This window comes from Eulemur rufifrons, chromosome 8, assembly GCF_041146395.1.
Source record: "Eulemur rufifrons isolate Redbay chromosome 8, OSU_ERuf_1, whole genome shotgun sequence".
Taxonomy (NCBI): Eukaryota; Metazoa; Chordata; class Mammalia; order Primates; family Lemuridae; genus Eulemur; species Eulemur rufifrons.
The window spans coordinates 7,260,337-7,287,836 of NC_090990.1; the positions used below are offsets into that span (position 1 = coordinate 7,260,337).

Below are 27,500 nucleotides of genomic sequence, written 5' to 3' on the forward strand. Positions count from 1 at the left end.
TCGCTCTTGCTCAGGCTGGTCTCGAACTCCTGAGCTCAAACGATCCGCCCACCTCGGCCTCCCAGAGTGCTAGGATTACAGGCGTGAGCCACCACGCCCGGCCAGAAACATCTCTTTAAATCCTTTGTCCATTTAAAAAAATTAATGGATTTTACTTTTCAAAGCAGTTTTAGGTTTATAGAAAAATTGAACAGAAGGTTCAAAGTTCCCAGGTGCCCCCCCTCCACGCCCCACCCTCGTTTCACTCTTGCTTTAGTGTGGTGCATTTGTGACAATTGATGAACCTATGCTGATACGTTATTGTTACTGAAATCCTAGTTTACACTAGCGTTGGTGTTGCACATCCTGTGGCTTTTGACAAATGTATAAGGACGAGTGTCCTCCATCCCGGTCTCATACAGAATATTTTCACTGCCGCAAATTCCCCCGAGCTCCATCGGTTCATTCCTCTCTCCCCCGAACCTCTGGCAACCACTGATCTCTTTGCTGTCTATGCTGTGATCTTTTCCAGAATGTCATGGAGTTGGAATCACAGTACGTAGCCTTTTCAGACTGGTCTCTTTCACTTAGCGATATGCATCTGAGGTCTCTCTGTATCTTCTGTGCCTGTTTTTAAATTGGGGCTTTAATTTATTTTTAATCCAATCATAGTGATCACTAGGGAGGTGGGCTGGGAGGTGGAGGCTAGGTCGTGGACCCTGCCTGCCCTCTGTCCCCGTCTCAGGGACCCACTGAAGAGAAGGGCCGAGCCAACAGCTGCCGGCACAACAGAAGCCACAGCAGCGTGCTGGACTGTCCCTGGAGGTTCCCTGGACCCCTGCCCTTACCGTCCCTCTGTTCCCCTCTGTGACCCCTCTCTACGTCCCTTAGCCGAACTCGTGGAGAAGAGGCCGTGCTCGTGGAACTCCTCCCGTGTCTGCGAATGTCAACCTGGCATGTTCTGTGGCACGTCAGCCACCAACTCCTGTGCCCGCTGCTTCCCCCACTCGGTCTGCCCAAGGGGGATGATCGTCAAGTTCCTGGGTAAGTATCCCCACCCTCAGTGGCACCAAGATCTGTGCTGCTGCTGCTGCTGCTGCGTCCCCTACCCCAACGCACTGACTTCCAGGCTTCTGCTTCCTGGAGCCTGGTGGAGACCGGGTGTCTCCCTTCCAGATGGCTGGGGATGTGCCACACCTTGTGCTCCAGGCAGAGTGACACCCTGCTGGCCCAAGGTACAGGCCTGGCCGGAGGAGGCCTTGGGTTGGTTTGAGGGTCAGGGCAGTTCTCTAATGTCCCATAAACAAGAAGGAAACCTCACGTCTCTGTTCTGGGAGTTTCCTGAAAGACTGCGGCTGGTTACCTCCTTTCAGATTTGGGGCTTTGGGAGTTAGAGGTGCCAAGAGATGGGCTCCAGGCTGAGAAACATGGGTTTCTTTTCCAACTTGCTCTGTTAGACCTCGGGCCAGCTCCTTACGTCTCTGGGCTTCTGATTTTCTGACGGTGGAAGGGAGGGGCTCATGGCCAGAGAAAAGGTAAAGGCCATAGGTCCTGTCTGAGTGGGCTTAAGAACCTCTTTCAGAAGGGAGGCATGAGGAGTGGGTGGCCTTTGAACCGCAGCCCAGAATGGGTGTCCCAGCTGCAGAGTGCATGGAGAGGGGCAGCCACATGCCCACTGGGGAGAAAAGTGCCAACATTGAGCCTGTGACCCCCTCCCCCAAGCTGGTCCTTCTCTGGAGTCCTGTGCCCTGCTGCACAAACCGGGGACTGTCAGTCTCCTCTGTCCTTCTCCCCCATCCCTCCCCTTCCCCCCACAGCCGGCCCATCCCCGGTCCTGTAGGCTTGACCCCAATTATCTCTCCCATCCCCTCACCCCCAATTCCTCCTCTCCTCCCTCCCCCATGGCAGAAGCCAGAACGGTCCTCGCAAAACCCAGTCTGAGCCCTGCCCCCACGTGCACGCATGAACTGCTTTGGTGTCTTCCCATTACTCTAATGATAAGGACACAATCCTTTGGCAAAAGATTGTAGGCTTCTTGGGGAACTTAAAAAAAAATCTGCTCATTGATGCCCATTTTTAAAAACTGTGCCCAATGGTGTTTCTGGGTCACTGCCTTCTTCAGCCCCAAGTCTGGGATTTGTGAAGCAAAGAGAAAACTCCCGGGACCCCCACTGTGTCATTCCTCTGGTCCCGAAGTCCCTGGCTGATCTGCCTTCTTCTCTTTACCTTCTAGAGTCTTATTCCATTTGTTTTGTACATAACGTCCAGCGCTTTTGGCTGTTCTTGGTAAGGAATAGGGAAAAGTGTGTCTCCTCCATCTTCCCGGAATCAGAGTCTCAGCACCTGATCCTGGCACAGCCCCACCCTCCCGGCCTCAGCTGGCAGCGCTGGTGCTGGCCGTCTGGGTCCACCTGGTCTGCTCATTCAGGTCCCTGGACGTGCACGCTTCTCCCGCCCGCCAGGCCTTTGCACATGCTGTTCCTTCTGTCAGGGACACCCTTCCCTCCCCGTTCCCTTGGTCAAGCCCCACTCAGCGTTGAGCTCTCCGTCCAAGGGTCCTTCCCTGCCCTCTCACTGGGGAAGCTTGTAGCACTGGGTGCAAATGCGTATACACACATCTGTCTCTGTCTTGGTTTAGTCAATGCCTGTCTCCCTCCCTAGGCTACAAGCTTCGTGAGGGCAAAGGCCATGGCCACTGTTCTCACCAGTGTGTCCCCACTGGCCAATCAAGTGCCAGGCACAGAATCTGCTCTCCATAGATACTTGTTGAGTGATGGGGGGGGGGGGGCTGACAGGGAGATCCAAACTGGGGGTGGGTGGAGATCAAATCTGGCCAAATTCCCAATGGTCACGGAAGTGCACTCTGCTGAGGGCATGCAGACGCCCTCCACCTGCAAGCAGGGCCAGAGTGGTCCACTGGAGGGCGCTCTGGACTGGGCATTACATACCTGGGATTTTGCAAAGCTTTGCATCTGTGGGGCATGTTACTGCCCCTCTTTGGACCTCAGTATCCTCACCTGTAAAACGAGGAGGTGTAGCTTGAAGGTCCAGGCCCTTTCCATCTCAGAAACGCTTGCGTCTCTGTGAAAAATAGCCTGAGTTCAGCTGTTGCAGCCAGAGCACTTGGATGGGCTTCCCTCTGGCCGGGGGCTGTCTGGGCGGTGTTCCTGCGACTGCCACGTGGTGGCACCAGAGGCCTCCCTTTGATGCCCCTGGACCCCTGCGGCCCAGTGTGGCCACATGAAGTCACTGAGCCTTAAAATGCGGCTAGAGAAGTGCACTTCTCTACTGAGAAGTGCAGTAAGTATATGATGCACACTGGGTTTCAAAGACCTAGGATGAAAAAAGAATGTAAAACATTTCATTTATCTCATTTATTATTTTTTTATATCGATTACCTGCTGACATGATGTTTTAGATATATTGGGTTAAATAAATATATTATTAAAATTAATCTCACCTGTTCCTTTTTACCATTTTTTTTTTTTTTTTTTTGAGACAGTGTCTTATTCTGTTGCCCGGGCTAGAGTGTAACGGCATCATCACAGCTCACAGCAACCTCTAACTCCTGGGCTCAAGCAACCCGCCTGTCGCAGCCTCCTGAGCAGCTGGGACTACAAGCGTGTGCCACCACACCCAGCTAATTTTTCTATTTTTTCGCTCGTGCTCAGGCTGGTCTCTAATTCCTGGTCTCAAGCGATCCTCCTGCCTTGGCCTCCCAAAGTGCTGGGATTACAGGTGGGAGCCACGACGCCCAGCCTCTTTTTACCTCTTTTAATGTGGCTCCTAACAAATTTAAACTGACATATGTGATTCACATCACATTTCTGCCGGACAGCACTGCTTGAGAAGTGCTCCACTTTGGCTGCCAAACCCTAGTTCACTTCTGGAGGCCCCTGTGGCCTCTACCACGGGGCAACTCTCAGGGCTTCAGTTTTTCCAGTTGGAAAGTGGAAAGTAGTTCCCGCTAAGCACCGTGCTAAGGGCTTTCACGGGCTTTCTCTCTTGAAATTCTCTAATCTCTATAAGGTAAACTGTATTAGCCCCATTTTCCAAGTGAGGAAATCAAGGTCCAGAGTAGGTAAATGGCCCGAGCACACAGAGCAGGGAACATTAAGCCCAGGGCTTGTCACTCCGCCACGCTGCAGAGACACAGGAGAGGCAGCACTGCTCGCGCCCGCCTCCGCGGAGACCTCCAGAGAGTAATCCCTTCTAAGGACGGGACAGGAGTCCAGATGGGGAAAAGGGCGCAGCATTTACTGTGTGTCACGCAGTGTGATGGGCACCCCACTTACACTCCCTTGTGGAGAGCGTATGATTATCCTTTGACTCCCTGGCACAGCTAGGACGTGGCAGGCAAACTCAGGGGCACTTGATGGGAAGTGCGTGTGTTTCCTCTCCACTCTGCTTCCAGTCACTGTTCTTCGGGACTCTTTGGATTACAGGTAACACAGTCCCAACTTTTTCAGCACATGTAACTAAAAGGTCTGAGGATAGCTGTGTGTAGTTTCAGGCATGGCTGGATCCAGGAGCTCTTGTCTTTCCCCAGCTCTCATATCTGCTTCCCTCTGCACTGGTCTGTCTGTAAGATACTTACCAGCAGCTCTGGACTTGCTTCCTGCCCAGCCCCGGTGGACACACAGCTTCTCCTTCCTACATTTTCAATATCCAAAACCAAAACTGCAATTGCACCTGGGTGTGGCCTGGGGCATGTGCGGTCCTTCATGGCCAGAGGGATGAATGGACTGACTGGCCCAGTCTGGTCACACGGCTGTTCCTGGAAGGGTGTTCAGCCAGTCCTGGCCCCCAACAATAGACCCTGAGGTGGCAGGAGAGTAATTCCTCAGGGCAAATCGGGCTGCTTTACTCCAAAGGGGAGTGGGTGCCGGGCAGGCACAAACTCCGGGTGACCTCTGCGTTTCCAAGTGCCCCTCCCTGACGCTGGCTCCTGGTAGTGAGCGTTGTATTCGTGGGGATTTCGGTCTGAAGGCATTGTCACATCCCCACAGGCACAGCGGAGGAGGACACTGTCTGTGAGCCGCCTCCCCCTGGGACCAGCCCTGCCTGCTCCAGCCCAGAGGACTGCAAGGAGCCCACCAGGTGACTCCCCGGCCCTGTACCCTCCTTCCCCAGCCGCCCAGCTGACCTTCAGGTGGGGCTGCCCCCCTCCCCCGCAGGACACACAGGGAACCCATGGGCTGCAGGTGCAGGTGGGGTTCAGCCCACGGCGTCAGAACTCCAGGGTCCTCTGGGCCATGCCCTAAGTCATTTGAGGCCCTACAGTGTGTCCAGCCCTTGCTCCTGGGAGCATATGGTGGGCCTGCGGGAGGCTGTGGGCAGAGGGTACGGGACACTGTCGCTATAGAAACTGTCGTCCCCTAGCACGGGCCTCCCTTGCCCCCCTGGGAGAGTTGTCAGTCCCACCTGTGGCTTCTTCCGCAGCAGCACCATCCTGCAGGCCGAGTCCACCCCGATGTCCCCAGCAACCTCCGATGCCAGGACCATACTTCTTAGACGGGGCACCTCGCTTGCCCCCAAAGATGCTTCTCAACTGACGAGGGCTCCCAGCTCCCTCTCCTCTGCGGGGAAGCCGAGTTCAGATCCAGGTAATTTCCCGGCGAAGCTGTCGGGCGTCTCCCGGGGCGGCGGTGCCCGACTGGTGGACACCCCGTATGTGGTGGTGGTCGGGCACCCGCTGAGCACACACTGAGCTGTGCTCTCTTCCCCGTGGGGGGAGCAGAGGGTCTCAGGTCTGGTCTCCTGGGGCTGAAGGCACTGAGGGCCAGAGGCCGACACTGGAAGGGCTCTTGCGGTTCCCAGAAGCGCTAGGACCTCCCGTGCGCCGGGCCCTGCGGTGGGTGCTGGGCACGCTGTCCCGCCCTGCTGTCATGGCACCCGTGCTGGAGCAGGCCAGCCTCTGCACGTGTGCACTGGGTGCCCTCCCGGCTCCCGTGGCAATGGGTCAGGCTCTCCGTTCGTTCCTTCTTATGACTGAATAGCTTTCCATTGCGTAGCTATGCCACACTCTGTTTATCCAAACAGTTTTTGGATGTTTGGGTTGTTTCCACTTTCTGGCTATAATGAGTAACGAAAAACAAGTCTTTGTGTGAATGTATGTTTCCATTTCTCTTGAGTTGGTTTTTAAAAAATAATTGATTTGTAGAACTTCTTATAATTCTGGGTTCAAGCCCTCTGTCCTGTAGTTGTGTTCAGAATATCTTCTCCTCCCCTGTGGCTTGACTTTTCGTTCTCTTTATGGTATCTTTTTTTTTGAGACAGAGACTCGCTCTGTTGCCCTGGGTAGATTGCGGTGACATCATCATAGCTCACTGCAACCTCAAACTCCTGGGCTCAAGCGATCCTCCTGCCTCAGCCTCCAGAGTAGCTGGGACTGCAGGCATGCGCCACAGCGCCCGGCTGATTTTTCTGTTTTTCGTAGAGACAGGGTCTGGGTATGTTGCTCAGGCTGGTCTTTCTGGTATGTTTTGATGAAGAGATGTTCTTACGTTTAATATAGTCAAATTGATCAATATTTTCCTTTATGGCTAGTGCTGTCTGTGTTCTGCCTTGGAAGTCTTTTTCTCCCCAGAAGCCTCAAAGACATCCCACATTTATTTTTTAGGACCGTTACTGCTTTTCCTTTCACATTTGGGTCTGCCGTGCACCTTGACTCTTCTGTGTGGTGCGCGGCAGTGGTCCAGGTGGATATGCAGTTGGACCACACCGTTGCCCACGCCCTGCCCTGCTGTTTCATGTGCCATCTCTGCTGTAAGCCAGGCGTCCGCATATTTGTGGCTATGACTCTGGACTCTGTATTCTACCCCATTGGTCTTTTTATCTACTCTGTGTGATTACCACACTGTCTTAGTTACTGTCTTTTTTAACAAATCTTGACAGATGGTTGAGCAACTCCTCTAACTCTGTGCAACAGTGTACTCAGTATTCTTGATAATTTGCATTTTCATATAAATTTTAGAATCAGCTTTTAAATTCCACAAAATGTCCTATTGAGATTTTGATGGGGATTGCATTGAATCTATAGATCGGTTTGGAAGGAATGTTTCTGATGATGACGTAAACCATCTTTTTCAACATTCCATGTTATCTTTATTGTGGTTACCTTTGTTATCTTTATTATTGTTATCTTTGTCACCTTTTGTTGTTATTGTTGTTATCTTTATTTCGAACCATGTGACAAACAAAAATTTCATAGAGTCCAACCTAATATAGACAAATCCAATTGACATTGATGTAATGACATTATTTATGTCCAGCTGCCTTGCTAAACTCACTTACTCATTCCAACAATGCACCTGCGGATTATTCGGGGTTGTCTCTGCCCTCAGTTAACCATCTGTGAGTACAGCAGCTTGATATCTTCCTTTGTAAACCTTGTCACTTTTATTTCTTTTTCTTGCCTTACTGCCTCGGCTAGCATCCCCTATACCATGCTGAATAGAAGCGACGATAGTGGATGTCCTTGCCTGTTGCTGAGCTCACGGGGAAAGCTGCCACCAAAGTTTTGAGTAGAGAAGTGACAGCTCCCATGGGACCAGGGAGAGGGCTCTGGCATGGTGGCCGCAGTGCATAGAGAGGGAGGAGCAGGAGGCAGGGCTGTCAGGAGGCAGTTGGTGCCCTGCTCTGCGTGGAACGTGGCTGACATTCCTTCCCTCTCTGAGCCTCAGAACCACCCCCCATGCCCCGAGAGGCAGGAGGACTGATCTGACCTGTGGGGGTTTGGGAGCTGGCCATTGTGGGGGTCAGGGGGCTTCGGGGACTGGGGCGGGTGAGGCCTTTGCCGAGCAGCCTGGCCTGGATCTTCTCTGCTTCTTTTCCCAGGGCCGACCCAGGCGCAGCTGTGCCCACGGGGGTCTGCCGACTGCAAGAAGCTGTGCGAGCCCGACTACTACCTGGACGGGGCCGGCCGCTGCACGGCTTGCGTGAGCTGCGCGCGAGGTGAGGGCCTTGTGGAGCTCCGGGTCTTGGAGGAGAGGCCGAGACTCTGCGGGTGGGGAAACCCGCCTCTGGTCTTGTCTGCTCAGCCCTCGGGAGCCTCACTTTACCTCTCTGCCAACTTCCAGTGACTCCCCTCACATTCGTGGGGTTTGCTGGCGGCCCCCTCTTTTCAGAGAGCCTCCGTTTGCTTAGTCTTTCCTTCACGGCAACATTCATAAATCACCCACCTGTTCCAAACCTGTTCCAAACTCGTCTCAACTTTTGTAACTACCCTACGATGCAGGGATTGAGGTTGTCCCCATCTTACAGAAGAGGAAACTGAGGCCTTGGGAGGTCAGGAAACTAACAAAGGCCATGGGCTAGAGTTAGAAGCCAGGAGAGTCTGCCACCAGGTTCTGGTCTCTTGTCACCCCACTGAGCTGCCTCTCCGAGCCCACTTCTGACCAGCACTTGCTGAGTGATGGCAGGAAGGGGACACGGGGCTTTCCCTGCGGCCAGCACACTGCAGCCAGCACCCTGTGATGTCCGTGAGGGCCACAAAGGGCAGGGGCAGCTGCCAGGTCCTGGGCTACGATGGCTGGAGAGGCCCCAGCCGCTCAGGGAGGCCACTGGGAATGTGTGATTCTGTGTCGTGTCCAGGGTTTCTTCACTCAGCAACTCGGACCAGAGTCGGGGAGGCCAAACAGAGGGATGAATACTCAGTTTGTTGGGATCGCAGGCCTCTGTCCCAGTTGCTAAGACTACATAGCATATTTTCTCAAAACCTAGTGGTGAAAAACAAACCATTCTTTGTATTCATGGATTCTGTGGGTCAGAATTCAGACAGGGCACCATGAGGGCAGCTCGCCTCCGCTCCACGGTGTCTGCGGTCTCGGCTGCAAAGCCCAAGGCTGCAGGCTGCGAGCACGTCAGGGCTCATTCATCCCCGCGTCGTGGGGCCGATGTTGACTCCTGGCTGGGGCCTCGGTTCCCCTATGTGGCTTACTTTGAGCTTCCTCGTGGTCTGGCGGCTGAGCGCTAAAGGCAAATGTTTTGAGAGAGAGAGAGAGAGAGAGAGAGAGACAAAGAGAGACAGAGACAGACGGAGAAAGGCAGCAGCCGTATCTCCTTTTACCTGGTCTCAGAAGTCACGCGGCATAACTTCCCCCACTTCTATCTGTGGAGGCAGCCCTAAATCTCACTGGAGATCAAGGGGAGGAAAACAACGCACTTCTTGGTGGGCGAGTGGCAGGCGCTGGAAGAGCAGACAGGGCCAGAAATACCACTGTGGCCATTTTTGGGAAAATACGATCTGCCATAGCCACCATGTCAGATGGAGAAATAAGAGATGGGCCCAAGAATTCCTTCAACTCTCCTAACTGAAGCCCTCCGAGGCAGTGGAGGGGACTATGGTGGCTAAGGGTACGGACTCTAGAGCCCGAGGGCCCGGGTGCAGATCTTGGCACTCCCACTGGATCGCTTAGAAACTCAGGCAAGTGTCTTAACCTGTCTGTGCCTCAGTTTTCTCACCTGCAAAATGGGCATAATAATAGTATCTATCTGAGAGAGTTGTGGGAATTAAATAAGTTACTGTAGGTTAATCTAGGTAGAGTACCAAAAATACTTCTCCCACACACTCGATTATCTTAAAAGCTGTAATAATGATAATGGCTGTCATTGTCTCAAATCATCTCATTCACTGCCCACTCATGCCCTTTGTACAAATTCTCCAAATCCTGCTCAGTTGCCTCTCTGGAGGTCGTAAGAAGAGACTGTGTGGACCTTTTGTTACCATGCCGGGTCTCTGAGCATCTGCTGACTCGGAAATGCTCCTGTGGAGCAAGCCACCTTTGCCTCGGCTACTGACGCGATGATTCCATCTTCACCCACAAATGGGAAATCTTCCCAAACATATACAAATGCATTATTACACTTTTTCTTTTATAATACCTCTAACAGTTTATTTTTTGTTTTTGGAAAAATAACTTATCATGGAAATTTCAAACATATTCGGACATAGGGAGTCAGAAAGGTTACGTATCCTTCTTTGCGCCCTTCCTTTGGCTCTGCCTTTGCTGTGACAAGGGGTCCGGTTGTCATGTGTGGTGTATGTACCATGCTCTGTAAACCTACATCTTGCTCTTGCACTATAATCCTGTCTTTCTCTCCCCAGTAAACCTCATTTTCGTGTGTGCCAAAAAAAAAAAAGAGAAAGAAATGGCTGTATACCGTCACCTAGCTAGAAACAATTATCGCGTCCTGGCCGGTCTTGGCTCGTCTGCACCCGCCCCCACTCACCCCGCCCCCTGATGGTTTCCTTTCGACAGCTTATGGAGATGTAGCTGATACACAGTAAAATGCACGTGTGTGCAATTTGATAAGTTTTGACCTGTGCACGTGGCTGTGTATCCAGCCACCCCCCTCAAAGCTTCCTGGAGCTCCTGTCTCCCTCCCACCATGCCCGCCCCACCCCCATTCCCAGGCAATCATTCTGCTCAGTTTGCATTTGCTAGAATTTTATTAATATATAAATGGAACATACAGAATAGCCTCCTTATTTTTTTTTTTTTTTCCTGAGACAGAGTCTCGCTCTGTTGCCTGGGCTGGAGTGCAGTGGTGTCATCATGGCTCCCTGCAGCCTCCAACTCCTGGGCTCAAACCATCCTCCTGCCTCAGCCTCCCAAAGTGCTGGGACTACAGGTGTGTGCCACTATACTTGGCTAATTTTTTTTTCTTGATTATTTTTTGTAGAGACGGGGACTCACTGTGTTGCCCAGGCTGGTCTCAAACTCCTGGCCTCAAGCGATTCTCCCACCTCAGCCTCCCGAAATGCTAGGATTACAGGCGTGAGCCTCCACACCTGGCCCGTCCTCCTTTTCTGTCTGACTTCTTTTACTCAGCATAATTGTTTCGAGCATGCCAGGAGATCTGCTCAGTGGAATAGTCAAATGAGCATTTATTTGTTGTTGGACGACCCCTGGGCAACAGCTTCTCTGTCCTCCTTTGGGCTCTTAGACCCCCTGCCTTCGCCATCCTGGTCCTTCCCCATGACCCCTCTCTGTGTTCCTTAGATGACCTTGTGGAGAAGACGCCATGCTCGTGGAACTCCTCTCGCGTCTGTGAGTGTCGACCCGGCATGTTCTGTGCCACCTCAGCCACCAACTCCTGTGCCCGCTGCGTCGCCCACCCTGCCTGCCCACCAGGTACGGTCGTCAAGCCCCCGGGTAAGCAGTCCCCAACCAGGGGGCCAAGACCTGTGCCCCTCCTGCTGGACCTCTCCCCACCCCCAACCCGGCAAACGACCCTCAACCCTGGCTGTTAATTAGGTCAGCTTTGAGCTTTGGTTATCGTCTGAGGAGTTAGACCCAGCGAATGGGATAATAAGATCCAGATCTGGCATGTTGGTGAGAGGTTCCGATGATATTTTTTAAAAAGTCTTCCTGAAATTATTGGGCTGGTAAAATCGTGACTCGTTTGCATGGCTGTTTCATTGGCTCAGCGAGGGGAATATAAAGTTTGTTTTTTTTTTCCTTCGAGACAGAGTCTCACTCTGTTGCCCAGGGTAGAGTGCCGTGGCGTCAGCCTAGCTCACAGCAACCTCAAACTCCTGGGCTCAAGCAATCCTCCTGCCTCAGCCTCCCGAGTAGCTGGGACTACAGGCATGCGCCACCATGCCTGGCTAATTTTTGCTATATATATTTTTAGTCGTCTAGCTAATTTCTTTCTATGTTTTTTTTTTTTTAGTAGAGATGGGAGTCTCGCTCTTGCTCAGGCTGGTCTCGAACTCCTGAACTCAAATGATCCTCCCACCTCCGCTTCCCATAGTGCTGGGATTACAGGCATTGAGCTACCAAGCCTGGCCTGTTGATTCTTTGAAAAATGTTAGACTACATTACAAGCTACTGAAGTCTAAGGGAACCCAAATACATTTACATTTAAAAAAGTCATCCATATTTTAGCAACATCAGATGACCCAACCTGCAGGAACCTGTGACTATTAAGAGCGGTTCTGTTGACCTGGAGGTTAAGTGCTGCAAGTGCTTCAGTTCTGCAGCTTATTGTAGAGGAGGACGTGCAGCTGGTTCCATGGGGGACACGTGTAGGTGCTTTGAAGTCTTACACTCCCCCCTCATTGCCCGCTGAGGTCGGTGGCGCCTTACGTAGCAGCTCTCTCCGGCAAGGCACAGCCTCACTTAATGAACAGCCTGTAGGTGCAGCAGGAGTTCTGGCCAGAAGTGCCCGTTCGAGCCTCGCCTGCCAGGCAATAAGCCGCTGCATCTGTCAGTGAGGGGAGACATGTCACGCGCGGGCCAGCCGCAAGCGGACTCAGTCCTGCTACGTACTTGCCAGGTCTCAGTTCTGACACGCTGCTTGCTGCCTCAGGTACTGAAGGAGACACTGGTTGGTGGTTGGCACCGTCAGATCAAAAGCTAGGGCTTTCAGGAGCAGGTATTCCATTCTTTTTTTTTTTTTTTTTTTTTGAGACAGAGTCTCACTCTGTTGCCCAGCCTAGAGTGAGTGCCGTGGCGTTAGCCTAGCTCACAGCAACCTCAAACTCCTGAGCTCAAGCGATCCTCCTGTCTCAGCCTCCCGAGTAGCTGGGACTACAGGCATGCACCACCATGCCCGGCTAATTTTTTTTCTATATATATTTTTAGCTGTCCATATAATTTCTTTCTATTTTTAGTAGAGATGGGGTCTCGCTCTTGCTCAGGCTGGTCTCGAACTTCTGAGCTCAAACGATCCGCCCACCTCGGCCTCCCAGAGTGCTAGGATTACAGGCGTGAGCCACCGCGCCCGGCCAGGTATTCCATTCTTAATAGTTGTCGCTTAGTGTATGTATCATCAGTTATGTAGACAAACTCATCCACTTAGGGTGGATTTATCTCTTCACATTTCGAAGTCAGAAGAATAGCTGCTGTTTCTACCAGCTGCAGTTTCCCTCTCAGAACAGACATGCACGAGAGGACTCCATCTGGGAAGTTGGCAGCCAGGTGCAGTCTCTGGTCAAAGCTTATGTTCTCCACCACCCTCCACCAGAACCGTACCCGTGCCTCCTGCGACGTCGGGCTGTTTTCTCGGGGGGTGCGCTTTGGGCCTGTACCTTATTTCAGCTTCTGTAACGTACGGATGAGCTTCTTCAGCACATTCAGTCACGTTTATCGCATCTCTGCCCAACGGATGCGTGTTCAGACTGGGAATGGGGAGGTGAGTCTACCGGCCCGGGGGAAACAGCTGAGACCCAGCAGGGAGGCAGGGCTGACTCGAGTGTGCTGGTGTCTGCTCCACATACATCCTCAAATGCTGTCCTCTCTGCCTGAGCAGCTGTCTCTGTCCCCTGCTCGGGTTCATCCATGGAGATGTCAAACCCTCGCTTGGGGCTTTGCGGACCCTGCAGTCAGCGCTTTCTTTCCAGCTGCAGGGAAGGCATTTTCAGGTCCAGAAAAACACCTGGTGGTTGCGATGCCCCGGCCACAGGTCTTCCTGACCTGCCCGTGTTCAATTAGCATCCCTGGCGCTGTTCTTTGTGGGGGAACCTGGCCCAGCTGGGCTCTGGCGAGCATCTGACAAGCACGGGGACCTCGGGCCACTGGAGCCATGATGGAGCTGCTGCAGCGCATTGCCTCGGACTTCCCCGGCTGCTGCCTGAGCCCACAGCCGGGCCCCGCTGTCCTCGGTGTTATATCTTTGCATGTGTTCATGCCTGAGTTTTTATTCCCTGGTAAAAACAATCAACTTTTGGACTGACGACACTGACGGAATAGCCAGGGAAAGATCAGGCCACCAGGGAGCGCTGCCACCCTGCTTGTAAAGCCCTCTTTAGCTGGGCATTTGTAAGCGTATTTGTCAATTGCTCAGCCTCGCCCAGTCACCCGGATATGAATACCGCCAGCTCACACCCGCGCCGTGGGCCCAGGGTCCCCCGGCAGACCTCCTGCTCAGGGAAGAGACCCACTGGGAGCGAGACATTCCGACACCACGGCAGGAGAACCCCACCCCACCCCAACTACAGGAATGTTCAGCACAGTCCTTTTTAAATACCTATGAATGAGCAGGAAAGATCTTCAGACTTATAAGGAAAACCAGCCTCTTGAAGGAGAAAAACAAGAAGTAAAAACATGCAAACAGAAAATCTTACTGCCCACGAAGCAATGATAAACCCAGGCATAGAAGAGAACTTAGCAACATTAAATTCATGTCCACAGAAAAAGTCAGCAAATTGTGACATCCATGAAGTGAGCACAGAAGGCTATGAAAAAGGAACAAGAGATCAGAGGACAAGGAATGGCTTTTATTAATATATTAATAAAATGCGTGGTGCCCAGTCCATTGCCTGGGCTCCCAATTCCCCAGTAGAGGGCGCCAGAGGGCCGTGGCGGGAGGACGAGCTGTCTCGGCTGCATTTGCTTTTTCTTGTCCCATCTGCAATCTGTCAGCAGGGCGTGTGGCAGGGACGTTTGGTGGTGCTCCCAGAGCCGGCAGTCCCTCAGCGACCTGACAACCCCAGCATGGGCTGCTGACCACGTCAAGCTGCTCCCGGCTCCCTCCGTGCACCCCCTACGTCTCAGCACCCCGTTTCTCGAGGCCCTCCTGACACAGCCTCTGTGTGCACAAGGCCTCACACCCACGGGGGAAGCCTAGCGTTCTCTGAGAGCCTGACCTGAACATTAGGCTTTGGATCAAAAGCCCCTACCAGGAGCAAGGCAAGGATGAATGAGAATCGCTCACGTCTACACCTCTAGGGAGGCACCACCATTTGTTTACTAGTTTATCAAGTGATGGCATTTGGGTCGTTTCCAGTTTAGGGCTATCATGAATGAAAGCAGGCGTGGATATTCCTGTCCAAGTCTTTGGGTGGATATATATTTTCGTTTCTCATGGGTAAATACCTAGGAGGGGTGGCTGGTCATTGTGCTGTGGCCACACAGTCAGAATGTCTCTGGGGGCCAGTCCAAGCTGGCCACCTGTGACCTGGTGCGGCCGCCTCCTCCTGTGGGGAGAACCACAGGGCTGACGCTGGAGCCGGAATGCGCGATCCCAGGGGTCAGCCGAGAACTCTCTCCACTGGACCACACCACCTCCTTCCTAGTTCCGGACCTACAATTTACCCAGCGAAGTTGCAATCAAGTTTGAAGGCAGTATAAAAACAGTTTCAGACATGAACGGTCCAGAAAGCTTTTCTTCTTATATCATCTCTTAGAAAGTTATTTGAATGTGTAATCCAGCTAAATGAGGGGACGAAAAACAGAGAGGAAGAAACCATGGAATCTAGAAACCAGTGACTCTGTCCTGGGAGAGCCAGGAAGAGCAGTCCCAGAAGGACAGCCAGGCTGCAGACCGGTTGAGCCGGATCAGAGCAGGAAAGTAGAGGCCTTCAAGGAAGCGTCTCAGGAATAAAAGGGAAAATTGCAATAAATTGCATGATTAGTAGAGTTGAAAAACCTGAGGATATAGTCGACGCATACTATCCTTTTATCAACAAGGACAATACAGGCAATTGAAAACTCCAGGGAAAAGAAAAGCTGGCAAGAAATTTATAGTTCAATTATGAAGTTGAAAATTTCACCTGATTTTAGGCAATTGCTGGATGTACAAAAAGAAAATCCATTTGACCTTATGCTAAGATCATTGTTCAAATGGCCCAAGGATCAGGTGTTTGGATTTGAAGAGAAATGTATTAGTCTGTTAAATAATATCTAATTTTAATTCCTAAATTGAGACTAAGAGTAGGCAGGTTCCTTTCTTCTCTTCCAGCAGGCCCTTACCAGAGAACACAGGCCAGCCAACCAGGGCCAGACAGTGCCTTCTGCTCACCTCCCGATCGAAAGGAGGAGGAAAGGGCGGATCACTAACTCGGGGAGAAGGGGGAAGGGTCCAGGTGACATGTGGCACATGCAGAGCAGGGCCAGAGGCACCCATGCAGGCAGTGCCGGGCCCACCTTCTGTGCGTGGAGGAGAGACAGCAGGTTTGTTGCCGGATGCCAGCAGGTGTTCCAGCGGCAGCTCAGACCGTGGGCCTGTCTAGTTACCTACACCAGGCTGCCTTGGAGAGAGGTCAGAGGGCTCTCTCCTCATGGCGCTAACTGGGTCTAGCTATAGTTAGTTGTCTTGTAACCATGGGACCAGCCCAAACTGGGCCTACTCTGTTGATAACAAAATGTCGAGTTCCCTTGTAGGCGTAACAGAGCCAAAATCTGCAAGTCATGTATCCAGGCACGTGCAGTAGAAAGAGCTTTGACCTCTGACAACTCCTGGAACCAATAGTTCCCTGCTTCAGAACCAAGAAGACCAGAACATGACTGGAACCTAAATGCTGGAACTCTCAAGCGGCGAGGGGCCCGTTGGGCCCAGGAGACCCAGGGCTAAAATCGGCCTCAACATACCTTACTGGAAATGGCCACATTTAAAGCCCTCATCAGACCCTGTGAGGCCAACACTCCTAAGTCCTTTCCCTCGCCCCAAGCCCACGAACTTGCCCCAGACCTCAAATGGGGGAGAAAGATGAAAGCCCACCTCCTGTCTCCTTGCTGGCTGGCCCTGCAACAAAACCATTCTTTCCTCAAAAGCTGGTGCCACAGTATCGGCGTCTGTGCGTGCTGGGCCGCGAGCCCTTTTGCTCGTATCGGGTTCGAGCACAAGAGTCCTCCAAATCCTCCAAAGTAAACTTTCACTGAAACCCAGTGACATTTCAAATGCTGATTCAGACACTGATTTACAAATATATCATAGCAAATTGCCTCCTCTTCCCCTTAGCTTACAGCCTCCAGACTAAAACAAATTCAGGTAACAGTCTGGTGCGTGCATGGAAAGAAACAGCGTCTGTTTGGAGATCCCCCCAAAAGGAGGGTTCCTCCGGACCTGCCAGTCTAAAGAAGGAAACTAGCTGGAGCCTCACTTTCTCTTCTAAGTGTTTCAGGAAAAACCTGAGAGGCGTCATGAGAACTTTTTAGAAGGGAGGTGTGTGTTGGGGGGTTGCTTTGTACCACATCAAAGAAGGGGTGCTGCCGCCAGGGCTGTGGGGGCGGAGAGGTGTAGTGGCTGGGCATGATCCGCTTCAAATGTGGGCCAAATTGTTCTGCCCCGGAAAAGCAGCTGATCATAAGCTGGGAAGAAAGTGCCCAGGCCGCAGGCAGGAGGTGCTGTGGCCCAGTGGGGAGTGCCCCGGGCTGGGACTCACCGTCCCCCGTTCCGGCTCTAGCTCCAGCCCTGTGGTTCTCCCCATCTGTAAAGCAAGGTGGCCAGCACGGCGACCCAGCCACCCCTCCTAGGTAGTCGAGAGAAGTGAAATCACACGTCCACACAGGCGTGTACAAGAGTGCTCAGAGCTGCCTCATTCATGGTAGCCGGAAACAACCCAAATGTCCATCAACTGGTAAATGGACACGTAAGCCGTGGTACGTCTACACAACGGGGTGCTGTTAAGCAATAAAAGGAATGGACTTTTGGTAATTGCAACATGGGTGACTCTCAGAAATGTTGTACGGAGTGAGGGAAGCCAGACACCAAAGAGTACATCCTGAATGACGCCGTCTGTATGAAATTCTGGAACAGACAAATGAATCTATAGTGATGGAAAGTAGATGAGTTGTTGCCTGGGTCTGGAGGTGGGGAGAGGACTAATTGAGGAGGGGCACTAGGGAGCTTTTTGGGGTGACGAGAATGTTCTCTCTCTCGATTTTTTTTTTTTTTTCTTGAGACAGGGCCTTGCTCTGTCTCCTGGGCTAGAGTGCAGTGACATCATCATAGCTCACTGCAGCCTGGAACTCCTGGGCTCAAACGATCCTCCTGCCTCAGCCTCCCAAGTAGCTGGGACTACAGGTGTGCACCACCACACCTGACTAATTTTTCTATTTTTTGTAGAGTCAGGGTCTCCCTAAGTCTCCCAGGCTGGTCTTGATCTTCTGGCCTCAAGCAATCCTCCCACCTCAGCCTCCCAAAGTGCTAGGATTACAGGAGTCAGCCACCGTGCCCGGCCTATTTTGATCGGACTTATATACTCGCCACATTTGTCAGAACTCATCAAACTGTACATTTAGGGGATACTTTGTTGGATGTAAATTATGTCTCAATAAAGTTGATTTTAAAAGAAAAAACACTTTAAAAATTGAGGGTACATTTAAACATCAGGAGAGCTCAGGTTTCTCTTAACTAAAATCAGAAGGTCTAGAGTCACTGGTCTGCCTTCCTGGGCGATCACGATGGTTGGTGATGAGCAGCGGCTTCTCCACTTTGATCTTTTGAAAGCACAAATCTGACTGTTAGCGACTGCGGCAGCAGGAATCCTGCATCACGGTCTGCACTGCTGCCTCCCAGAAGGCACCGGTCTGCTGGTTAAGTCTTTCCTGGAGACACCGGGCTCAATGGCACTGATTCTCAGACGTTGCACTCCGCCCCCCTCCCCGCAGGTATGGCTGTGAGAGACACCACGTTGGAGCCACCTCCACCAGGGACCCACCCTGACTGCAGCACCACCCCAGAGAACAGCGAGGCGCCTGCCAGGTGACTCCCAGCCCCTTCCCTCCTTTTGGCTGCTGCAGGACGGGGCTGTCCCTGCCATGCCCAGGGGATGCCTAATGGGCAGCTAGGCTGGGGGTGGTGTGGGGCGTGGGCTGGATCCTCTGCACCAAGCCTGCAAGTCATTTTGGGGCATGCATGTCCGTCCCTGTGCTGGCAACACTGGAAAACCAGAAGGCCTAGAAACTCAGTCCGTGCCCTCCTTGCCTGGCAGAGGCACTGGGCAGAGGATCCCGGGACCCAGGCCTTGTCGCGCAGTCTGTAGAGAAAGAGAATTACTCCTGAGCACACGCCTCCCTTTTTCCATCTCGATCGTCACTGCTGCCTTGGGCTTCTCTCCCCGCAGCTCCCCCGCCACCCTAAGCTCCCTGGTGGACTCTCAGACCAGCAAGATGCTGCCCATCCCGACCAGCGCCCCCGGCTCCCTCTCCTCCACGGGGAAGCCCATTCTGGACCCAGGTAATGGCTGCTCGTACCCCAGCCGGGCTCCCTCCCAGGGGCCAGCAGGGCAGCTTCTACTTCGTGGGTGTGGCCTGGGAGGGGGATCAAGGTAGACCCCAGGTGTCTGGCTTCTGGACTGTTCTTTCATTCTTGTGAGCAAGAATTTTTTCACAGCTTCATCCTCATGGCCCATAATTACTACTCAGAAAATAGGTATTTGTTGAATGATCTCCTGATCTTGACTAGTTGCTTAATTCCTTTGAGCCTCAGTTTTCCCCATCTGTAGAACTGTAAGGGCATAGACCATGCAGGGTCGTAGCTCTTAGGAGACAGTACTGGGAGATTTCATTTTAGGGCTTGCAGTTCTAGTCACTGGCACTAGGAGGCGGGAGCTCCCAGATCAGTAGTTCTCAAAGGGGCCTCGGCTGGCTGCCTGGGCACGGCCTGAGAACCTGTTAGAAAAGCCCATTATGGGGCCCTCCACAGGCCTACAGAATCAGAAGCTGCATTTTTAGAAGATCTCAAGGGGGTTCATATGCACATTAATGTTTGAGACGCACTTAACTGGCATATACTACTTTTTTAACATCTAAAAGTGGATGTGAAAAGTGATAACCAGATATACCGTGTCTATAAGTGACAAAAGGGAAAAAGGAAACAAGTTTAGCACTAAGATGTACAGAAATAGATCCAGATAGCGGTTAAGAGCGTGGGCTCTAGAGTCTGCCTGGCCTGAGCTGGGACTCTACCATTCACCCTGGGAGTGACTCAGACAAGTTACTGAACCTTCGTGAGCCTCAGTTTCCCTTGTTTGTACAATGGAGACAGTGAGGGTACCTGGGGCATAGGGTTGTTGGTCCATTCCTTCATGGAATGCTTGCTGAGTGTGTTCCTGTGCAGACTAGACACCAGGCCTGCCCTCATGGAGCTCACGGTCTAGGGGTTGGCTGGGAGTTGTACCTTATTCAAGCACCCCCTTCCCCCTCCCCACTGCTTGACCCTCCTGCCTGCCCCCCAACTCTGGCCATACCAGAAGTGCTGCCAGGTGCCCATCACACCATGCCCCCCTCCATAGTCCCCAGACTTTGGTCTTTTATTATCATTATTATTTGTAGAGATGGGGTCTCACTATATTGCCCAGGCTGGTCTCAAACTCCTGGCCTCAAGTGATCCTCCCGCCTCATCTTCCCAAAGTGCTAGGATTACAGGCCTGAGCCACCATGCCCGGCACAGACTTTGGTCTTTTGGACCTCAATCCCTTCTTCATTCTAGCTCCTCAACTCCTCAGTTTCTCGCTTTCTAGAAACAGCTCTTCCCTCAACTATGAATAGTTAATTGACTTCCTGGAGCCAGGTGAGGAAGAGTAGGGAGGTCAGGGCTGGGTCAGATACAGTCCTGGCTTGGGAAAGGACCTGGTATTCTTAGTCACGGTGGAATCTGTGTCCCAGGGGAAGGAGGAAGTAGTCTGGGGCTAGGGCTGTCCTGTGTGGTTGCAGCAGGGCAAAGAGTGCAGGGCCCTTGTGTGTTTCAGGACCGGTACTCTGGGTGACCGTGGTGCTGGCAGTGGTGGTTGGCTCCGGCATCTTCCTCCTGTGCCGCTGGAGGGCCTGCAGGAAGCGGATTCGGCAGAGTGAGTGGATGTGTCCTTGGGGCCTTGTGGGGGATGGGTTGCTCTCTGCTGGGCTGGCCTGGGTCCCTCCCCTACCTGCCCCTGCTCTCTGAGGCTGCATCTCCAGCCCTCCTCCTGGTGTCATTTCAGAGCTCCACCTGTGCTACCCAGTCCAGACCTTCCGGCCCAAGCTGGAGTCTGTGGGTGAGTGTCCAGCAGTCCAAAGGGGAAAGCCAGGTGGGCGCACACGGCTCCGGGCTCAGGCTTGGGCTCAGCAGACTTAACTTCTCCTAGCCCAGCCTCGGGGCTCCCTCTGTTGGGCTGCCTACAAGCTGCTCCTCCTCCCCAGCCTCATCTGGAGTGGGGACATAATGCAGTCAAAACTGTGACTTGCCCTGACAGTGTTTGGCTAGAGCGCTGGCATGAAGATTAAGAAACCCAAGAAACCCATCTTGTCTTGCACGCCCACCCCCGTTCTATCTCCTGGCAAGTCGGGCCAGGGGTATGAGGGGCACATGGTCAGGAGGGCAGGCTCACAGGGCTGGAGTCCTGGTTCTGCCACTTGACAGTCTACACCACCCTGGGCAAGTCACTTAATTCCCTGTGTCTCAGTTTCTTTGTAAAATGAGGACGGTGGAACCTACTCTGGAGGCTTGGCCTGTGGATTCATCGAGGTCGGGCTGCTGAGCACCGTGTGCAGTGGCTGCCCGAGGTCAGCGCCTGCTGTTTGTGGACGGGCCACCCTGTGTCTGGGGCCTTTTTCTCACCAAGAGTCCTGGGTCCTTGCTGTGATCCCTGCCCGGCCTCCAGGCCTCCCAGGCAGCCCTCCAGAGTCCTGTGACCACCCTGCCCATCTCGGAGCTCCCCTGGAGGGGGACGCACAGCCGTCTTGTGCTGAATGCCTTCTCTCGCCCCTCAGTGCTCCACAGCGTTGACTGGCACCCGCTGTGTGCTGGGTCCCAGCAGGGTTGGCGTCTGAGCTTCCCTTTCTGGTTTGCAGGGCAGCCTCCCTCAGAGGGTCTCGCGACCCCTCCAGTGCTGGTTTTCATTCTGCAGGGAGGAGACAAGGCTCAGAAGGACAGGTGACTGGCCCAGGGCCACACAGCCTGTGAGCAGCACAGCCAGGCTCCCGCGCTGGTGCTCGGGGGCATTTGCCCAACTGCGGGTTTCGTGTGTAGAGGGCTCAGCCCTGCCCTCTTCCTCCCTGCCCAGCTCTGTCCGCCACCCCAGTGCCCGCCCAAGAGCCCAGTGGTCAGCCGGAGGCCCAGCTTGCTGTCCCCGTCCCCCGATCTCCCCAGGACCCTTGCAGAGCCTCGCAGTGGGCTGACTGTTGGCTCGGGCACGAAAACACTGAGGCATGTTTTGAGTTTAATGAGTTTCACAAGCAATCACTTGTGTTCCCTTTGCAAGGGGGGTTTTTGTGTTTTGATAGTTTCAAGCCTGTTTCCATGAGCTGTCAGGCTCAGTGCCTCATTGAAACCGGCATTTGCTTTCTTGACATTTTTCTAGTATTAGAATTTCCGTTGCCGTCAGTTTATTTTTTTCTTCAAACCTTTGTGAAAGCAGTTTTGTTACAAAAAGAAAAAAAAAGAGAAAGACAGAAAGAAAAAAGCACCTTTCCTCAAGAAGCCAAATCTACAAGGAGCTGAGCCCTGAGACGCAGTGGTGGACATCCGGTCTCAGGCCACGCTGGCCCTCCGGATCGCCAGGGGTCGCCAGGGGTCCGGGTTTCCAGGCCGCAGGAGGAAGGCAGGGGAAGCCAGGACAAGCGGGCTCGCAGGGGGCAGGGTGAGAACGGACTGAGCAGGGTCGATGCCCCTGTTCGCTCCGGGGCTGTGGGCGTGAAGGAGTGAAGGAGCAATTCATTCATTCATTCACTCCCTCACCTATTCAAGTCATCTTTGCAGAACACTTGCCCGGTGCGGGCTCTGTGCCAGGCACAGAAACTGCCCTAACTGCCCCGAGCTTTCAGACTAGTGTGGACGGCTCAGAGGGGCCACAGGAAAGCAGGATGGGAACGTGCGCCCCAGCATCCGGGATCTGGGGCGGGGGGAATGCTTGGTTCGTTGAGCAGTGAGGGCACCAGGGACCTGTGATCTGTGCAGGAGCGACTAGACGCTCACCAGCCAGCTCTGGAAATGATCCGATTTTTCCTGCGTGTGTCCTTGGCGAGAGGCATTTGCGAAGCACGTACCTCACCTCATTTCACTCTTCCGCGGCCTGTGAGGTGCCTACTGCTTTGGCCCCCGTCTCACAGACGAGCAGCCTGAGGCCCAGGAAGGTGAAGTAACTTGTGTAAGACCACGTGCTCGGTGAGCGGTCGGGCTAGGGCCTTGTTGTTGCTGAGATTTTCACCCTCGGCACCACTGACATTTGGGGCGTGGATGATTCTTCGCTGCGGGGGCTGTCCCGTGCATCGTGGGACATGCAGCAGCCTACAGATGCCAGTAATGCCCCCAGGTGTGACAAGCAAAGGTGTCTCCAGACATTGCCACGTGGCCCCTGGGGGAGAACTACTCCTGGTTGAGAACCACTGGTCTAAAATTCTTTTAGGGCCGGGCGCGGTGGCTCACGCCTGTAATCCTAGCACTCTGGGAGGCCGAGGTGGGCGGATCGTTTGAGCTCAGGAGTTCGAGACCAGCCTGAGCAAGAGCGAGACCCCATCTCTACTAAAAATAGAAAGAAATTATATGGACAGCTAAAAATATATATAGAAAAAATTAGCCGGGCATGGTGGCGCATGCCTGTAGTCCCAGCTACTCGGGAGGCTGAGACAGGAGGATCGCTTGAGCTCAGGAGTTTGAGGTTGCTGTGAGCTAGGCTGATGCCACGGCACTCACTCTAGCCTGGGCAACAGAGTGAGACTCTGTCTCAAAAAAAAAAAAAAAAAAAAAAAAAAAAAAAAAAAAAAAAATTCTTTTAATCTTCATTTTAATGAGCACTTGAGTCATGACTTTATCTGTCATTTCAGGCAGATTTAGGTGGGAAGAAATTCTTGTTTGTTTTGAAACAATTTGAAATTTACAGAAAAGTTGCAAGTATGGTACAAAGAACTCATTTTGTGCTGAGCGGTTTGAGGGGAACTTACTGACCTGTTGCCTTATCACCTCGGAATATTTTAGTGCGTGTGTCACACAAACAAGGGCGTATTTTTACACGACCGTAGTAAAATTGTCAGAAGCAGGAAATTCACATCGATCCGTTACCACCGATGAGTCCTCAGGCCCTGGTCAAGTTCCTGCACTTGTCCCAGTAGCGTCCTTCGTAGCAGGAGAATGAGGTTCAGCGGTGCGAGTTGCATTTGGTTGTCTGGTTCCTTGAGTCTCCCTCGGTCTGGCTCAGTTCCCCAGGCCTTTCCTTCAGCGTCGCGGCCCTGGCCCTTGGGGAGGGTGCAGGCCGCTGATCGGGTAGATGCCCCGCACTTTGGGTTTGACTGGTGTTTCCTTCCGAGTGGATTCAGGTCGTGCATCTTTGGCTGGAAGATCCCAGAAGTGATGCTGGGCTCTTTCCAGGGTGTCCTGCCAGGTTTCGATTTGTCCCCTTCCTGGTGCTGTGCACTTTGAGCACTTGCATGCAGGTGATGTCTGCCGGGCTCCCCACTGTGAGGTCATTCATTTCTCCTTGGTAACTATTCAGCCTTTTGAAGGGAGGCACTTTGAGGCTACGTCAATAATCCGTTCTTCATCAGACTTTTATGTTCTTCATTTATACCTTTATGGGCTCATGGACTCATATTTTGTTCAATGGCTTATAATCTGTTACCATCGTTATTTATTTTGATGCTCAAATTGACCCAGAAGAGGTCAGGGAGAGGCCCCTTCCAGCTGGCTCCTGTGTCCTTTGGCATGTCCTCATCCTTTCGTGCTTTGAGCACTTCCGTGTCCTGACATGTTCCCGGCTTATCTCGCCTCTTCTGCCCCAGCCCCGGCATCTCATCTCTCCAAGGGGCCCAGGGTTTGAATCTAGGGGTGCCTGCTGCCAAAGCCTGGCTGAACCTCGGTGCCAAACTCCTTCCTCGGGCCTGCTCTGCGTCTTGCATCCTCGGGGAATCACGGGCCAGAGAGGAGGGAATGGGACTAAAAGGGGAGAACAAGGGGGATGGAAGAGACCCAGAGCTTTAAATCATGCAGCAGAACTCGCGTGCTCCTCAAGTGAGGCCTTCCGAGCAGCCTGGGATACCATGCGCTGGTGCCGGGGGGCCGCCGCTGCCCAGCGTGTTCCTGGACTCCTGTCCTGGGTGCCAGATGGGTTTACGAGAAGATGGTAGTTGTTTCAAAAAGCAAAGACACCAATAAATCAAGGCAGCAGACTGAAGCAACGGTTTTAAGGGAAAAGCACTTATGAAATCTGACCTTTGCACTTGGCAAGATTCGTTTTGGGTCTTTATCAAAGTATTCATGAGTTGTGACATGGCTGTAGGCAGATGTCAGAACCTCTTGGTTTCCGCTTTTTTGCCTTTATGTTACGGTGCACTTGTTTCCGAGAGTCATGCTGATGTTTTCGCCGTGATGGGCGTGCCGAGCCGCGTTAACATCCCAGGCTCTCCCAGGGCCTGCTATGTGCTAGACAAGCATCCCAGGCACCTTCTCTTTTTCATATTTAAATTTTTAGAAATTCTAAATAGATTTCATTTTCAGAGCAGTTTTAGATTTACAGAAAATTTGAGATGATGGTACAGGAGTTCCCATATATCCCACACCCAGTTTCCTTTGTTATAAACATCTCACATTAGCGCGGCACATTTGCTGCGATAAATGAACTAGTCCAGACACGTTGCCATGAGCTGCAGCCCGTACGTTATTCCCATTTACTCAGGTTTACCCACCGGTGCTGGGGCCCACCCGGAACCCCTCGTTACATGTGCTCAGCGCGTCTGCTGAGGCGCCTCAGGTCTGGGGCGGTTTCTCAGACCTTGTTTCTCAGACCAGTTTCCTTGGCCTTCATGGCCTTGGCAGTTCTGAGGGGTACTGATCATGTATTCTGCAGGGTGTCCCCCTACTGGGATCTGTCTGATGTCGTCCTCATGAGCAGGCTGCGGTTATGGTTTGGGGACCACAGAGGTGAGGTGCCAATCTCATCGCGCCAGGTGAAAGGCACCTGCTCTCAACACGATCTATCACTGGGCACCTCGCTTTTGAGATCTCATTTAATCTGCACAGCGCCCCGCTGGTGTATCCCTCCCACCTTCCAGACGAGAGGACTCAGGCTGGGAAAAGGGAAGGAATGTTCCGGTCCCCTGCCCCGAGGCCCTGCTCCAGGACGGCTAATGCCTCATTGTTTGGCACTTGGCTTGTTTTCAAGTTTTGGTTATTATAAACAGGCTGCGGTGCACAGCTGTTTTGTTTTCTTTCGGGTTATTTCCTGAGGGTGTGTTCCCCAGAGAGGGACGGCTGTGTCAGGGTGTGAGGTTTTCATTGCCAGACGCTTTAGAAAAATGGAAAGGACTCGTGGGGCATGAGCAGCTCCATGGTCCTGTTCCCCCACTTCCTCTCCACCACCAGAGTTTTATCATTTTTATTTACTTTGTCTTGTTACTTTGTCACACCCCTTTTTTTCTTGGCCACCCCAATGACTTGGCACCCAATAACAGTTGGCTGTTTAACTGACATTGTTTAAAAGAATGTGCCTCAGGGCAAAGAGCATTTCTCAAGCTGGTGGCTTAGGCAGTGGACAGTGGCTGCCTCAAAGGAACAAGGTGTGACCTCCCGGGGTGACCACTGTGCTGGGGACCGCAGTGACAGGATAAGTAAGCTGGGCACATATGTCAGCTTGAGAACCAGTCGTGTCATTGTACACACGAACTTCTTTCAGATGTCATTCTGGTCCTTTCCCCGTCAGACACTTTCTACCTGCTGCCGGTCTTTTAAAAGATACCCCTGAGAGTGTTTCTCAAAGCAACCCAGTGTCCACACAGCACGCGCACACTGCCAGTCTCACTTGCATTTTATCTTATTTGTTGATCGCCTGCCCGTGAGTGTATCAGCCAGGACTCAGGGCCGACGGCCCCCGGAGCTGCTGAAATCAGGGGTGTGTTCGGGAGGTGGCGTAGCTGGCACACTGGCATCTCGGCAGCACATTTGTCTAGCCAGGTGTGCACCTAACGACAACATATTCCAGGCCTCTGCAGGTGGTGTTGGGAGTTGTTAAAGGCTGTGCAACCTTAGAGGATGGTCTGCAAGGGAGTTGCCTTGCCCTGGGGTGGCCTAGATGCCTGGGTGCCCTTGCACCTTTCTCAGATGGCCAACGAGCCGTGGGTAGATGTCAGTATACGCTTGGCCGTGACCTGGCCCCTGCATAATGTGAGAGAGCAATGCAGTGGAGGGTAGGGGTTTGAGAGGAGACGATAAAGCTTGTGCCTTCAAAATCCTTGCATCAGCACCTCCCGAGCCCACAAAAGGATGGGGTTAAAGGGAGCGAGGTGACTCGAGAGCAGTCGTCTTCCTCAGAGGCTGCTGCCTGGGCACTTTCAGGCACATGGAAGAGAAAACCAAACTCAGGCTGGAGCCGAAAGGGCTCCACGGTAGACTGGCTTCAGGTATGTCCACGTCAGTGTTCAGATAACATCCTCAGGATCCGTCATCTTCTCTCTGTCACCTGCCTTGAGATCCTCCATGTGGGTTTTGCGTGGTGCTCCAGGGAGTCCTGAGCGCTCCACAGTCTGGAGGCTGCAAGGTGGCGGCAGTAGCCCCAGATCGACCTCTGACCTGCGGAAGCCTCCTGGGCTCAGGGCGGAGCATGTTCTTCTCCTGAGCCAATCCCTGGGGGTGGATGTGGGTGGGGAGGGTTGCAGGGTACTCAATGGCTTAGTCCCTCAAAATGAGAATGGCCAGGGGGGACAGGTGGTCCCAGCTTCTCCAACTGCTCTTGGAGAAATGAGCATCGGGAGGTGAGCCCCTGTGCCCTTGGGGCTGGGGGTGGGCGCTGACTCTGAAACCTGTCCACAGTCCTCCAGGCTGAGGACCTGAGCCCTGGGTGGGAGCTCAGTGCCACCTGTGATCCAGGGGAGCCACTTCCTGCCGGT

At 52.9% G+C, this 27,500-nt stretch overlaps 1 protein-coding gene across 1 annotated transcript in view; it reads left to right on the forward strand.

Moving 5' to 3' along the window:
• The first annotated feature begins 935 nt into the window (after window positions 1–935).
• The window catches only part of TNFRSF8 (TNF receptor superfamily member 8), a 32,276-nt gene continuing 5,711 nt past the window's right edge, over window positions 936–27,500 (forward strand). Inside the window, exons 1-9 of the mRNA XM_069479140.1 lie at window positions 936–1,023; window positions 4,989–5,079; window positions 5,422–5,585; window positions 7,819–7,935; window positions 10,986–11,138; window positions 18,321–18,414; window positions 18,776–18,888; window positions 20,402–20,500; window positions 20,630–20,683. Of these exons, the coding sequence (XP_069335241.1) occupies window positions 936–1,023; window positions 4,989–5,079; window positions 5,422–5,585; window positions 7,819–7,935; window positions 10,986–11,138; window positions 18,321–18,414; window positions 18,776–18,888; window positions 20,402–20,500; window positions 20,630–20,683 (973 nt within the window). The remainder of the gene's footprint in view (window positions 1,024–4,988; window positions 5,080–5,421; window positions 5,586–7,818; window positions 7,936–10,985; window positions 11,139–18,320; window positions 18,415–18,775; window positions 18,889–20,401; window positions 20,501–20,629; window positions 20,684–27,500) is intronic.